At 39.8% G+C, this 14,438-nt stretch overlaps 1 protein-coding gene across 1 annotated transcript; it reads left to right on the top strand.

Moving 5' to 3' along the window:
- Positions 1–131: 131 nt before the first annotated feature.
- On the top strand, positions 132–13,836 carry LOC114464923 (sortilin). The gene is made up of 20 exons (XM_028449593.1): positions 132–1,024; positions 1,633–1,695; positions 1,777–1,853; positions 1,932–2,028; positions 3,045–3,212; positions 3,290–3,363; positions 3,478–3,524; positions 4,519–4,655; positions 4,756–4,839; positions 7,101–7,161; positions 7,930–8,082; positions 8,753–8,850; positions 8,957–9,056; positions 9,202–9,376; positions 9,461–9,654; positions 10,916–11,108; positions 11,392–11,508; positions 13,176–13,320; positions 13,403–13,509; positions 13,588–13,836. Exons 1-20 carry the CDS (start codon positions 773–775, stop codon positions 13,712–13,714), a joined length of 2,469 nt encoding a protein of 822 aa, XP_028305394.1. The 5' UTR covers positions 132–772; the 3' UTR covers positions 13,715–13,836.
- Positions 13,837–14,438: the final 602 nt, after the last annotated feature.

The following is a 14,438-nucleotide window of genomic DNA, read 5'->3' as shown; positions in this document are numbered from 1 at the left end:
AAACCATTTTATTTTTGATTAAAATAAGGATTTACATCTTTAAGATGACTACATACTATGGCGTAAATAATACACTTCCTGGATAATGGTGAATAATATTCAGATAAAGAAATAAATGCGGTTATCACAGATTCATGTAACAATGGATCGTCATTTTGCTGACTTCATGAATACATATATGTTCAAAACAAATAGCTTTTCAAATGGTTCCGAATATTCAGAGTGCACTCAGGGAGGAAAGACACGAGTTTAGCATCAGTTTGAAGTTATGGGTATTAGTTACGCATGGCTTTAGACCTGTTTTCTTGTGCGTAAAAGCGCACAGACCTCCTGGTGCTGCCCAACCTGAAGTCGTTCCTCAGCTGCATCCCTTATAGATGTAAAGCTACACATTGACCTCTTGTGTTCACCTGCTACAACTGCCATCTTGTGATTTGTCCTTCGTGCCTTTTTTTTTAAATGCACGTTTTACGCATCCGCACCTTTGAGTGCTATGGTTTTACGGACCAAAAATAAATCTCAGTACATTTAATGCGTGTTTCGGAGTTGGTTTTGAGTGTGAGAGCTTTCTGTAAACCTCTCCCCTTGCACATAGGACACCTGGATGCGGGCAGAACCCTCAGCGCCCGCTGAGGGTGGACGCGCAGCTCCACGCAGCACTTTTTATGTAAATGATGCGTCCACGCACTGCCCACCTCTTCACACCGTGCAGCAGCAGCAGCAGCAGCAGACTGTGTGGGTCACAGGTTCTCACTGATCTACTGCGCACATTATGACCTGGACACTTGTGGTCCTCATCGGGGCGTGCCTCGTTCTCCGGGGAACCGAGAGCAGACAGCGGGGCGGCGGTGGCGGCAGGTCGGTGACTTTCCACCGGACTCAGCAGGACCAGGGATGGGCCCCAGGGTGTTCACGGACTGGGAGAGACACCAGCTCTCAGCCTCCTCACGGTCCTCCATTCTCCTCCTGCCAGCTCCATCTGGACCCAGTAGAACACAAGGTTCTGGATGACAACACCCATGAGGTGAGTTTAGGTCCTGCCAGAGTCTGATGTTTGAACCAAGCTGATCAATAGATTAATGTATATAAATATATATACAGTACATTTAATTGTTATTTACACTAGGTCAATATCCAACCCAGATTAGTGTTGTTGATCACCCGCAGGTGAAAGTAAATATGTTTAAAATACAAGCTACCGTTTTCCTCATATTATTTTACAAGATTTCTCCAAATGAAATAAAAATTGGTCACAAAATCAAGGAAACTCAAGAGAATCCTGCAGGGACTGATGTCTGTCACTTATTGCTTGGATATTGTCAGTTATATGGTTCAGCATGAGGCCTCTATGGTGATTTTTCTCTCTCTTTTTTTTCCAAGTTTAAAAAGTTTAAACAATTAAACTTTTCGCTTACTTTTAAAGCCCCTCTTCTTTGTGTTTAAAGTGTGTCATTACACATAAGTGCTCTGACCTGATGGGAAATGTAGATGTCATAAGACTCAAAAATGACCAAATTAATATTTCAGCTGGGCCAAAAATGAAAATTTGGTTAAAAGGGGAACATTTGACAAAAATTTGTCATTCTATTTAACCCAAACTGTGATCATATATGTGAATTTTGGTTTCTCTAGACTGGGTTTAATGGTGACGATGGCTCCTATGTGATTCTCACGTGGGTGGGCGATGGAACAGGGGTGAGTAACAACTTAGTTCTGGAAACAATATATTTAGCAAAGAAGTTTAGGTGCTATTTGTTGTAACTTTCTTATATCGAGGTGGTGCTGGTGCTGTCGACGATCAGTGCTCCTATTGAGTCATTTATCGAAGGAGGCTCGTCACGACTTTATCGCAGGTGAGTTCAAACCCCATCAGCAGGACCAATATTTCACCTCAGGTCCAATCATAACCCATCTTAATCTTTTCTCTCCAGCACAGATTATGGCAAGTCCTTCCATGACATCTCCCAGCGCATCAACCACACCTTCATCAAGGAGGAGTTTGGAGTCAGTGTCGGCCCAGGGAGCTCAGTGAGTGAACACCACTTTCTATTGGACATATTGAGAACAAATGTAGCGAGAATGATCAGAAAAATATTTTGGTTAGGATGATTTGTTACATGGTTTTCTTTCAAAATAATAGCATATTACAGTACTATATGCTCACATAATGTAACAGGTAAATTAAATTGAAACTGCTTTTTAACTTGTCGTATTTTTTTAATTTTAATTTTAATTCTTAAAGAGACAGACCAGTGGACACCAATTTACTTTGTCCAAAAGTGATGAATAAATAAACAAAAGCAGTCAGAGGGCACAATACTCCACCAAGCATCAAATATACTCTTTGCCAGATATTGGCAGTTATTTAGATCAGTGATCCTAATTATGGCACCATGATCATTCACAAAGGCTTGGAAGAAATGTCTATCCCCATTAATTACAACAGAGTAGGTCCAAACGTATGGGCGCCATCATTTTCTTTTTCGAAAAATCACGATGAAATGCGCAAAATGCATGTGATCTGGATAAAACTCAATGAAGTAATATTGAGGAACCAACCCGACACAAAGATTGGTCAATTCTGAACCAAGGTATGAATTTTTAGAATTTTGCCAATAATGAAAAACAGAATCTTCCACATTGTAAGGTCTGTCATTTGTTGAAATTTGGTAAAAATCAGTGAAGGACTCTTTGCATAATCTTGACATTATTTGTTTGCAGTCAAACAAATAAATAAATAAATAAATGCCAGTGAAAATATTACATCCTTAGTGGAGGTAATCAATAAGTTACAGATTGCAAGTTTTTTTGTTTTTATGTTTTAGCTCTTTCTTATACTTATAACTACTAATAATTATTTCATATAAATGCTAAAACCGAGGGTGCCCAAGTCCGGTCCTGGAGAGCCCCTGTTTAGCATGTCTGTTGGAGTTTGGAAACATCTAAAACATGCAGGATCGAAGCCTGAGAAACGTTGGATCTAAGCTTTAATAGTGTTGTCATATCTATAGTTTTCACTCTCCAATCTTGGTTTCCTGTTCCAGGTGATTTTAACCGCAGACACGCCTGTGGTTGACAATCCAGGAGGAATTATCTTCACATCGATAGATGCGGGAGCGACCTTCAGGTTCATCCAGCTGCCTTTCCACTTGGCTCAGCCAATCACTTACCACTTCCTCAACCCGGACTACCTGGTGGCTCTCAGCATTGACGTGAGTCTTTGAGGGATGGTCACACATCCAAAACACACCTCGTGAGGGTAAACACTTGGCTGTTTCCTGACTTTCAGGGTAGCCTGTGGCTTTCTGTGGACTTTGGCACCAAATGGACAAAAGTTCATGATGGAGTGCATTCCTACTCATGGTGAGACAAAACAGGAAACGCTCGACTGATGTAAATGTACCAAAATAATATTCACCCACTGGCAAACTCACAAGCTGATATAAAATGTTGGTCAATTATTTTTCTGTCCATCAGGGGGGCTGGTATCAACCTGTTCTTCAGCTGTGTTCGAGGAGATGAAGGTAAGATAGTTTAAAATGTTTTTCAGAGGTCACACATGGTTTATCCCAAAGCCACTGGTAATAACCACCTAGGAGGTCATATTTTCAAGAAAGTGTCTATTTTTTGTATGGCTGCCGTACGGACAACCCCGGTGCTATTGGTATGGCTACCGAAGTACAAGTACGTAGCGTCTTAAGGTTAGGGTTAGGGTAAGGTTAGTCTTAGTCACGTGACCTAAACTGTCCAAATAGGGGCGCTGCATACGAATAGAAGGTCGGTATATTGATACGGCAAGCGTAGAGATAGCCACTGCCTATTTTCAATGGTGTTTATTTACTTATTTGTTCATCTGTTAGCTATATTATGTTGAAAATACTGGTACTTAACAGATTTTGAAAATTTTCTAACCAGAGTTTGACCTTACTCCCTGGAAGATTCTCTTAAATTTGGGAAGAGATCCTGATATACAGATTCTTTATCAATTTAATTAAAAAAAAAAAATCCATCTCTCATCATTGGCAATTTTTTTGGTTTGTTATGGACCGAGCTTTATGGAATTTTACTCAGTTATGTCGGGGTGATTCCTCAAAAACCTTACAAAGTTTCATCTGGATCGGATTGAGATTGCGCATCTATATGCAATTTTTCTAAAAAATGGGTACTCCAATACATTTGGGCCTACTGTATGGTGATTAATTTGGATAGAAATTTCTTCCAAGCCTTTAAAGTGTGAATGGTCATTGGTTCCATGATCAGGATCTCTGATCCATATAACTGCCAATATCTGGCAAAGAGTAGATTTGGCCATAAAAATCTATTTTAAATGTTTTAAATGTTTCAATTGATGGAGGATATTCAGTGTACCAGCATAAACTAAACTAAATCACAGTAAAATGTATTAAATGGGAACTATCAAAATAAAAGAGAGGATTGATGACTGCTAACTCAACAAAAAGATGAGCTGTTCTTTCCGATGTTAAAGCAGTCATCAAGTTTTTTTTACTGTCCTTCCAGTGGACACAGACGAAAGGGGGGATTTAGTGCTTAAGAGGACCACAGATCTTGGGAAGACCTTCAGCACCATCCATGAGGACATCTACAGCTTTGGATACATCGGAGCTTTTCTCTTTTTCTCTGTGATGGAGGATCCAGTAAGATCCCACATCTTTCTTACATACACGGAAACCCCAGTGGCTACGCCTTAGATTATACTGTATCCTATTAGGCAATTCCTTTGTGTTTCGCCCACAGAGAACACCTCGTGTCATGTACTTCTCATCAGACCAAGGAGAAACGTTCAGCCGGGCACTTCTTCCTTCTGCTTCCACTGAGCAGGTGAGGAGGGCAGTAAAGGGATTTAAAGGCTTTAAGTGATTTCCATTGGCTGAAATTTTAAAACTATTCCATTAAACTCCAGAACAAATTCCATTCACAAGTGATTTCAAAATTAACCTGTATTTATCAGACCTTTTACCGGCTTGAGACAACCAAAAAAATGACTTAGGCTGTGTTCTAAATTGCATACTACTCATACTAAATCTGATATCAAAATGATTATGTAGTGTGTTCACATTAGATAGTATACAAAGTTTGAATATGGGAGAAACACTCGAATGTATACTATATCGGGACATTTTTAAGTATTCACGGTGGGCACACTAGTCATACTCAACAGGCCCATGATGCATTGCGAGTGGAATATAAAATCATCCTGGGACCGGTGTCACGGACTGAGTTTACCCCCGTACTGAGATTGTAAGACAATCGGAGATGATGGAATTACCGTGAGCAATGTCATACAGAGTTTGTTGTACTGATTTTAAAAAATGCTTAAAACATCACATCAGTCGACCGTCGATAAAAAAATCGACCAATGATAAAAAAAATATGATTGTCATGATCAGATTGCTAATTTATATGAATACAACAGCTTATTATTGTAAAGTTACATTAGGTTAACTGTTATTTATTGCAACGTATATTATAATCATGTTTTTTTGGAAAATACTTTTTTTTTTCATATTGCATTTTATTGTAATCATGTTTTTTTGGAGAATAAACTATTTCTATTTCTATTGAGATTGCTGCATGAGAAACTATTACTGAACTCAAGTTGTTGACTGAGAATGTCGCTCACTCAGCACAGCGGAAGTAGCAAAAATAAGTTTTCCGGTAGTGCGCATGCTCATAATCAATCTCAGTACGAGGTAAACTCAGGCTAACACCAGCTTCAAGCTAAAAATCAAACATCCCCTTTTCAAAATAAAAGCATCTCTTCTTGTCCCCCATTAGTTTCTTAATGCTTTTGTAAATTGAGCTCTTTTTTTTGTTTTGAAGTTAACCGGAAGTTTGATCCATATCACAACACTGGGGCTCTGAAAATCTCAGAAATGTGTGTCGGTGTGTTTTGTTGATCAAATGAGCACATGTTGATATTCTACTTGGTCATTTTCTCACTTAAAATGTTTCAGAACTTTCAAAGGTACATAATCAACATAGATATTTAGCCTCAGTGTGCTTTAGGTGTTTGTTGTTGTAGGTTCCAAATGCATCTTGGGAAACTTGGAAGTATACCTCAATGGGAATGGTCGTTATCCTAATCATACTAATTCTATACAGTTGACAGTATATACTCATTGAGTTTGTAGTGCATAGTACAGTGTGCCATTTCGAACACGGCCATGGATTGCATGTAAACAAGTTAGCTCGACATGAATTGGACATGGCTTCTTATGTCATGAACCGCAATTGTTAGCTCCGCCCCTCCTATAAAAACTCTCACCTATGGACCTATGCAATCTGTGGTTGGATTGAGAGAATTGTGAATAGAGAGGTATAGTGAGTGAGTATTGATATATAGTATAGACTGGGTGTGTCTTAACTGCTCTGGAAGCCCCGCCCATAATCAAGGCATTTTTTGGAATATCCAGCCTAGACGCACCTCATTTAAAACCTCAGGGTTTAGTCACTCTTTAATGGACAGCTGTGTGCTTGTAAACGCATTGAATGATTCTAGTAGCTTTGTAGAGGCAACTTGTCTTGGAGTTTAACCTAAAGGTGTTCCACCTTTCATCCTAGAGGGTTCTTTAGTTCTAAAATGGACAAGTTGTGAATCTGGGATTGATAGTGTAGATTTGATTAGCCTCGATTAACCTATTGTTTGTGCAATGAGAAGAATGCTGCATGTGAAAGATGCAGACCTAATTATTTTCTTCACTTTCAAAAATGGATCCAACCACATTTTGGGATGAAATGAAGCACGTGAACCAACATATCGACTACTCCTCTGTCGTTGGTCATGAGCTGCTCAAACATTGCCAGTAAAGGAAGCTCACATGCTTCGAGCTATTGTGAAATCAAAAAAATAGTTTTTTCTCTTCAAATCATTTCAAGGGAGCTTTTCCCTTTTCAGCACCGACTGAACAAAAACCAGCTGTGGAAACGCCCACACACACTCAACTTGTTGACACACACACACACACACACACACACACACACACACACACACACACACACACACACACACACGATGATGAGGCTAATGAAAAAATCTAATTACTCATCAGAAACCTTTGTTTCTTTTTGTGTATTTGCAGTTTTACTCCATTCTTGACGGAGATGAGGATATGCTCTTCATGCATGTGGACAACCCAGGAGGTATCACACAAAAAAATATAATCTCCTTGTCCATAATCACACACACACTTGGACAAATACTCTACGTGCTTGACACACATGCATGGCAAACATACCCACACATAATTAATGAATTTATCGCTTTCTCAGCCTCTTTGTTGTAATGGAAAAGATCAACGGTGAAGGCCAGACTGGTTTCACAAGTTCTTGGTTTTGCTGACTCAACCATTTATTATGCCTTCAACTGTGTGTGTTTTGTGTAGCCCTTGTTCCTTTGGTTTTCCTTCTTCTAATTTGTTCTCAATTTTACAGATGAATTCTCCGGACTTATGTTATTATTATGTTTCCTGATGTTTGGTAGCCATTTAAGTCAGTTTGGTATGGAACAGGTTAATGGGACTCTAGAGATAAACGTGGGTGATACAGGGCGATGGTGCTTTATCTTCTGTCGCTAGGGTGGTACTTTTAGGTTTTGCTTCAAACGCTTACAAACCTATCTTAGAATCGGGGTGTGACACTAAAGCACACACGGGGATGCTCTCAGATCTTGTCCCTTATGAGTCCAGCTGACATGTGTGCTGACTTTATACAGTTAATACTTGATGGATGATGATTATGATGCTGATGAGGTTTGTTGTGTCAGCGTGGTGTCACCTGTTCCCAGCTGCTGATTGTATCTACACCAGTTTAGGTTCCTCCCCAAACATAACTCTTGCCAAAGATTGAGAGATAAGTCTTTGAATTTAGTGAGCGGTTCAAATGCACTTTCTTTTTCCCTGTTTATTTCAGACACATACTTTGGGACGATGTACACCTCGGATGACCGTGGAATCTTGTTCTCCAAGTCACTGGAACGCCATCTTTTTGACGGGCATAGAAAGAGTGATTTCGCCAATATTACCTCATTGAGGGGAGTTTACCTCACTAATAGACTGGATATGGGTAAAGATCGCCACATCCTTTATTTTTTCCCCACCATTCCTTTTTTTTTGTTGAACCAAAATATCTCTAACTAAACCTTAAAAAAACATTTATTGGCGAACTAGATTGTGCCATGCCACTCAGAAAAAGTTGATCTTTGTGCCCTCTCTAGAGGTCTTATTGGTGCTCATTACCTCCACCAAAGGAAGGAATATTTTCAGTGGTGTTATTTATTAGTTTATCTGTCTATTAGCAGGACTACGTCAAAAGTAACCAAGGAATTGTAATGAATTTTCAGTCAAAGATAGACCTTACGCCATGGAAGATTCAATAAAATATTGGAGGGGGCCCGAACCAATATATTGATTCTGGATAATTTAAAAAAATAAATAAATCAAGGAATCCCTTTCTGTCATCATTGGCAAAATTTCAAAAAATAATTTCTCGGTTCAGAATTGACCAATCTTTATGAAATTTCACTCAATTACTCAATTACGCCATCGAGTTTCATCTGGATCAGATCCAGATTGCGCATTTCATAAAAAAATGCCACATTTTTTGTCACGGTGACAATTTGTTTGATGGTGGGCTTCAGGACTTTGAAGTTTAAAGACACAAGACATAATTATTGTGATGATTTCCACATGCATTTTCAAGAAATCACTGAAAAGTAAATATTATTTCATTGCAGATGGACGTATAAGATCAGTCATTTCCTTTAACAGGGGTGGAAGCTGGAGGCCAATTAGCAAACCTGACAACGTGAATTGTGGAGATCAGGTGAAAAGTGTAAGTCAGAACTATATTCTCGTCTCTCAGGATATAGTAATTGACGATTTGTGTTGAATATACTTTTGATAATATTATCTGTATATGTGTGTTGGTCTTTGCCCAGTGCCGCCTCCACATCCACGGAGAACACAGCCGGAATAACCGAGTTGTGCCCATGCTGGCTCTGTCAGAGCCCACTGCTATTGGTCTGGTTATCGCCCATGGTAATCACACAGCTAAGATTCAGTTTTACAAAATTGGAAAAACAGTGCACATGCAAGAGGATGTATAGGACTAAACTTCTTCATAAGTCAGTACTTGTCCTTTAAGGTGAAAGTCTTGTATAAAGTGGTGTTTTCTCTTTATCAGGAAGTGTGGGTGATTCTCTGTCTTCGTCGCAGCATCCAGACGTCTTTGTTTCCTCTGATGGGGGTTACAATTGGAAGGCGACGCTGAAGGGCCCTCATCACTATGGTATATTGGACTCTGGGGGTCTCATCGTGGCTGTAGAGGCTCAGCATGGAGGACAAGTCAAGACGATTAAGTACTGAGATAATTACAGAATCCTGATTTCTTTTGAAGTCCTAACAGTCAATATCGTACGTCACCGACTGCTTCTCTTCTCCAGATTCTCCACAGACGAGGGTCAGTGCTGGAAGTCGTACAACTTCACCGAGCAGCCGTTCTTCTTCGCAGGCCTGTCGTCCGAACCTGGAACCAAGGCTATGAACGTCAGCGTGTGGGGATTTCGGCCCGAGGACGATGGGCAGCCCATGTGGGTGGCAGTGACCATCGACTTTCAGAGTCTCATTACCAGAGAGTGTAGGTCCAACCGCCTTCACAGTTGGTGTACATGAGGTCTTTGCATGTTCTCCTTGAGTATTTGTTTGGAGCAGGGGCGCAAACTAATTTTAGTTCATGGGCCAAATATTAACAATTTTGTTGTCAAATGGGTTGCAGATTATAGGCGGGAAAATTAAGAATTCGACATTAATGTACTGTAGTTTGCACTTTTAAAGCACTGACAATATCCAAGCAATAACTGACAGATATCAATCCCTGCAGGAGCTTCACTTAAAGTTCCTTTTGTTTTGTGACCAATTTCTATTTAATTTGAGGAAATGTTTCAAAACAAATTGAGGAAAATTACAGGGAGAAATTGAGAGTTATTTTCACAATTTGAGATTAAAGATGGCTGCAATCATGTGGTATAAGCTTAAAAAAAACTGACCCAGGGTTTCCACTGGATACATCTCCGCTGTGTTACGGCTCCGATCCGGTTTTGCTCCGCTGTCCGCCGTCCGGTAATTCCCAGCGGTTGCATTTTTTGAGTGCGCACAGTCCGGACTCGGACGACTGACGTCACGAGACCGAGGAGTTCTCGCGATATTTACACAATCGCACGAGAATGCGGTGTTATAAATGCAACAACAAACAGATAAACAGGTCAGTGTTCCTAACGAAGGAGTACAAGATGGTTGGACTTCTTATGTTTATCCTTATAAAAAGGATGGGTGACATCAATTATTTTGTTCTCCACCTCAAGGATGAGCTTCTCGTCGTCCATGTTGTTGTTAACGACCTCTGAAAATCTCTTACCTGTTGACTCCGGGCCTGGCCCCGCTCATTATGACGTTTTGGTGATGTAGTTACTCATATTCTTCTATATTTCTATTTTGTTCACCAAAGTGATAAGAAACACCTTCAAATGACCCACTAATCCTTTCGTTGATAAACTACCTCCTGGTGGCTGACCATGTGCAAGCCATTCCAGTAAAGTTCCATTGTCTTTGTCTTTGTTGTCTTTGAAGATTCAACCTGTTAAAAACACAAACTAAAGTAAGACATTTATCAATAATCAGTTTGAAGATTCCAGAATTTTCTATCCAGTCATTTTGTTTGAAGCTAAAACCTGCTTGGCCTTCCAAAGCCAATATCTCTTCTATCAATGCCTATTTTTTTAACTTTATTTTGAAAAGGTCATCGTATTCCTAAGCTTTTATTTATTTATTTATTTTTTGTCATTGAGCAATCCCAGTCGTCAGAGTTGTTTCCTGATTGATGTTGATCTTTAATCTACCAGGTAACGACGGAGACTATGAGAACTGGTTAGCGCACTCGGCTGAAGGCGGCCAATCAGAGAGGAGCGGCTGCATTCTTGGAGTCAAGGAGACGTACAGGAGGCTGAAGAAGGAGTCAGTGTGCAGGAATGGACCAAGCTTTGTGGTGCGCAAGACACAGAACTCCTGCCTGTGCACCAGAGAAGATTATTTATGGTGGGTATTAAGAGTAGGAAAAATTATTTTTTTTTACGACATAATTAAAATTCGATATTTCTCCCCAAAATTGATTACATTTCAAGTCAATTGTGTTTTTGTCTCAGCAATTCATTGGAGAAATTAGAAGTCTTTTTGATTGCAAAATAAAAGCACGCGCAAATATGTTAGACTTCCTTGAATGTTCTCAGATATTGGTTTGAATGCAACCTGAAAAGAGGTGGGAAGTATTTCACCTTCCCATTGACTTAAACCTAAAGCTGGTTTCTCTTGGATGTTTCAGTGACTATGGCTACTATCGAGATGTGAACACGTCGGAGTGTGTGCGACAGCCGAGCGCCCAGAATAAAACCTTGGACATCTGTTTAAACGGAGAGGAGGATGAGCTTCTGACGGCGGGGTAGGTTTCCTCTTTTACTCGAGCGAACACTGTTTTCTTCAAGTCCGTGTAAAGCAATTCTGCCATTTTCTTCTAAACACATTAAATAGGTCATAAATGTATTTCCTTAAAACACGTAAAAGACCATTCAACCATTTATAATTTAATTGTGGAGCTAGGCTTCACAAACTGTGTTTCAAATTTCATTACGTAACGGAGCCATCATTAGCATAAATAGTCCTCGGACCATTCAGTTTGGAATAGGGAATCAAAGTCAAGGCACGAGCCGGCGCATGACATTCGCACTCCACCAAACTGTGCACATTCATCAGAAACGTTTGTGGAAGTGGATCAGGATCAGGGTTAGGGTTAGGTTTTAACCCAATATCGCAACAATTTTTAGGGTTAGGGTTAGGTTTAGAGTAAGGTTTAGTCTTTGTCAAACCGGCCAATGACTGACCTATCACGTGGGGCGCTGTGTATGGATAGAATGTCGGTATATAGATACGGCAACCGTATGGATAGCCACTGCCCACTTTTTTTGCACCGCAATTTTGTTTATCGCCTCTAACGGGCGCAGTTCTGAGTGTACCCGGGAGGGATGCACATATTCAGACTCAAACGGAGCAGACCTTACCGCTGACACCTCGTTTGGCCCGATCCGAGCACTTTTGGAAAACCAATGGGAGAAGCAGTATTGATGCTGGAGCCACTTTCACACTGCTCTCTCCCATAGGGTTAGGGTTAGTACACGGAGGCGGTGCCCTTCCCGCACATGGGTGTGGTTCCAGCGCCTCTAACTGGCATGCTCCCAGCGTTTCAGAGCAGATAGAAGTGATTTTTTTTTGATGATTTTGAGACCTCATTTTTAATACTTAACGACCTTTTTCATCTTTCAAATTTGGCTCAGTGGTAAATGACACATATTTCTGTGGTGTGACAAATATTTCTGCTTTACATGGACTTTAAAGAGTAAATAAACCCCTGCATTCTGCTGACCTGCCACTAGGGGGGGAGGGATACAGCAACAAGAAGTACACACACAAAGACAGACGGGAATACACACACACACAAAGTGTCTGCGTTGTAATAGCCAGTGTCACTCTGACATTTTACAACTAAATACACAAAATTAAAGTACTTTTACTAAAATGTTAAAAGTTGGACTAGGATCAATCAACAGCACTATCCGTCTAATCATCCATCCATCCACCCATCCATCCATTTTCTGACCCTTTTTGTTCCTGTTTTCAGGTCCATTGGAATCTGCTGGTGCCCATGTATTTGTTTTATTTGTTTATTTGGAGAGGACATTGCACCAGTAGCCAGATTTAGCCATGAGCTACTTTCCATTCGTAGTCCTCATACATTTCAGACAATGACACTAAAAGATACAGACATGTAAATACATTATTTACGAACAAACGAAGCAGTTTCTTATTGATAAAAACTGCTATCGATGATCACTTGACTGATTTTCTTTTAACCATTTTTTCGGCTCTTTTTTAAAAGTCTTGAACATGGGTGTAAGGCAGCGGTACACCCTGGACAGGGTGCCAGTCCCTCACAGAATCAACAGCACTACTTCCTACCCAAATACATATGTATTCAGTAGAAAAAAAGTGGGCTTGGGGTTTAGTTACTCTTTAAAGTTTAAACAGTGATCTTAAAACCCTGGTTGTGTAAAGGTACCGCAAAGTCCCGAGTGACAGGTGTGAGGGTGGATTCACTCTCCAGGACGCAGTGCACACTGTTATCAGACCCTGTGGTGTTAAACCAAGCCCTGCTTCACCAGGAAGGTCCACATCTTCAGTAACACACTTTGATACACCGGTCAGTAACTTCCTGTTTTTTTCCTTCATTTTTTTTTTGCATGCATTTGCAAGTAAATAAACCAGTTGTGTGTATTTTCCAGCGGGAACGGCTGGTATTGATCCTGGTGTGTGCAGGAGCAGGATCTATCGTCCTGATTGCCATTGTTTCTGCAGTCGCTGCTGTCAGGAGGGTGGTGAATAACAACAGGTGAGTCGGGTGCACATCTCTGCTATGATTACACCTAAAAGCAGAAAATTGATTTCACTGTTTTTCATACTGCATCAGGACGCCCGTGTATCGTTTCTCCAACCTCCAGATCCAGGAGGACAACAATGGCATCGCAACGGACAGAAAAAGTGGCATAAGCAGCAACGACACAGCCTGTCACCATCATTCAGATGATGTAATTTAATGTGTCGCTCTGTTTTTGTCTTAGAAATGGCTTTCGACTGTTAGTTTTGAAGATAACATTTATTTTCTTACTTTAACATGATCTTCTTGCCTGACATATGTAATGGGTAATTCCTATAATTCATCTGGAGATAAAATACTTTCAAACCAAAACACTGTTTTCAATATAAATGTGTTGAATGTACTAATTTATTACACTTTTTATTTTATTTTCCTATGACACATTATTTTATACTCTCAGAATATTAATTCCTTTCCTTGTTGTTTAGCAATTGTTTTTTTTTTTTTTTTTTTTTTTTTTGTGTTTTTATTTTTTAATGTTCAATAAATCTGAATTGACAATGATAGTGTGCATAAATAAATGTGTCCAGATGTGTCCACTGGGGGGAGTAATGGCGTCACATCTGCTTCCGAAAACAGTCGAAGAAAAAAGCAGGAGGTTTGGTGACGCTATCAAAGAGAGCAGTGCAGCGACGTCTCACTCGTTTGAAAAAAAAAAAAAACTACTTCAAATGCATCAAAGCTGGAGTAAAAGATTACAAACCGTTTTTTAAGACACAAAATTACAAATTTCCTTTATGTAAAACATGAAATTTTAAAGTATATTTTAGATTCAAACATTTGTTAATATAATATTGACTCGTGTACGAGTTAATGAACACATGCATTCAATAAAAGTTGAACACGTATTATATCTGTTATGTTTCTTTAAAGGAAGTTGTAAA

The sequence above is a fragment of the Gouania willdenowi genome, chromosome 6 (assembly GCF_900634775.1).
Source record: "Gouania willdenowi chromosome 6, fGouWil2.1, whole genome shotgun sequence".
NCBI classification, from domain to species: domain Eukaryota; kingdom Metazoa; phylum Chordata; class Actinopteri; order Blenniiformes; family Gobiesocidae; genus Gouania; species Gouania willdenowi.
The sequence above is the reverse complement of the archived record's forward strand: the minus strand, read 5'-3'. Positions and strand labels throughout refer to the sequence as shown.